At 42.4% G+C, this 1,235-nt stretch overlaps 1 protein-coding gene across 1 annotated transcript in view; it reads left to right on the forward strand.

Annotated features, from left to right (window-relative positions):
- The window catches only part of LOC102195312 (uncharacterized), a 4,392-nt gene extending 3,163 nt beyond the window's left edge, over nt 1-1,229 (forward strand). The window contains exon 5 of the mRNA XM_005755574.1: nt 3-1,229. Within this exon, the coding sequence (XP_005755631.1) occupies nt 3-826 (824 nt within the window). The 3' untranslated portion in view covers nt 827-1,229. The remainder of the gene's footprint in view (nt 1-2) is intronic.
- The last annotated feature ends 6 nt before the right edge of the window (nt 1,230-1,235 follow it).

Here is a 1,235-nt window from a genome sequence, read left to right on the forward strand (position 1 = left end):
GTGTGCTCCTGGGCCTCATGCTTTTCTCATTGTGCTTCGAGTGGATAAATTCACAGAGCACGAGCAGGCTGTCGTCACTAAGATAGTTCAGTATTTCTCAGATGAAGCTCTAAAATATGCTGTCGTTGTTTTCACTCACGGTGATCAGCTTGACAAAAATATGAAAATTGAAGATTTTGTCAGTGAGAACAAAAATCTGAGTGATCTGGTGTCAAAGTGTGGTGGTCGGTGTTACGTATTTGATAACAAACACTGGAACAACAACCAGCCAAACAACTACAGGAGCAACCAGTTCCAGCGGGAGGAGTTGCTAAAAACAATAGAAAAAATGGTGGTGGAAAAAAACGGAGGTTACTACACAAATAAAATGCTGCAACATTTGGAGATGGCAATTCAGAAACAGGTAGAGCACATTAGACACTCAATGCCAGACAAGACTGCAGAAGAGATCAGAAACCATGCTAAAACTGATGTGTGCAACAGGTTTCTGATCCAACTGACAGGGATTGCAACAGGAGGTTTGCTCGGTGCTTTTTTTGGTGTAGCAGCAATGGTTGGATTAGCTGTCACAGCCATGAAAAACTTAATGTTAATGAACGCTGTAAAAAAGGCTCCAGCATTAATGGGAGTGTCGTCAGCAGCAGCAGGACAAACAGCATTAGTAGTCGCTGGAGCCACAGGTCTGGGGGCAGCAACAGCAGGAGGAGTATATGGTGGCTTGCTTGGATATGAAGCAGCTAATGATGCTAAGTCACCATCAGAAGCTGCACAGAGAACATATGAGGCTATAGTGGAGAAAGGAAAGTCTTTTATCCGGTTTAAGTGAGATTTTTTTAATAATTATTATCCAGGTAGTGGAAGGGAAAAAAGTATCTTATTATTTCTTGATGTCTTTACACTACACATATTAGTACTACATACATCGAAGAAAACATTTTAATTATCTGGAGTCAGGTTTGTTGGCAATTAGCTGAAAAGATGAGAAACCAGGCTAAAACTGATGTGATGTGAATGATCTAAATGACAGGGACTGAAACTAGGCCTTTGCTAGGGTTTTTTTGTGAAGAACCCAGAACCGGTGAATGTTTCAACAAAGCGTTTCACATCAGCACATGTGCCAGCTGCAGAAGATCAAACAACACTAGTAGCTGGAGCAGTAGGCTTGGTGGGAGCAGCAGCAGCAGCAGGAGGAGGTGTAATGGGAGGTGTTTGGAAATGAAGCCGCTAAGGATGCA

The sequence above is a fragment of the Pundamilia nyererei genome, unplaced genomic scaffold (genome assembly GCF_000239375.1).
Source record: "Pundamilia nyererei isolate P.nyererei 1_Seehausen unplaced genomic scaffold, PunNye1.0 scaffold01969, whole genome shotgun sequence".
Classification (NCBI taxonomy): Eukaryota; Metazoa; Chordata; class Actinopteri; order Cichliformes; family Cichlidae; genus Pundamilia; species Pundamilia nyererei.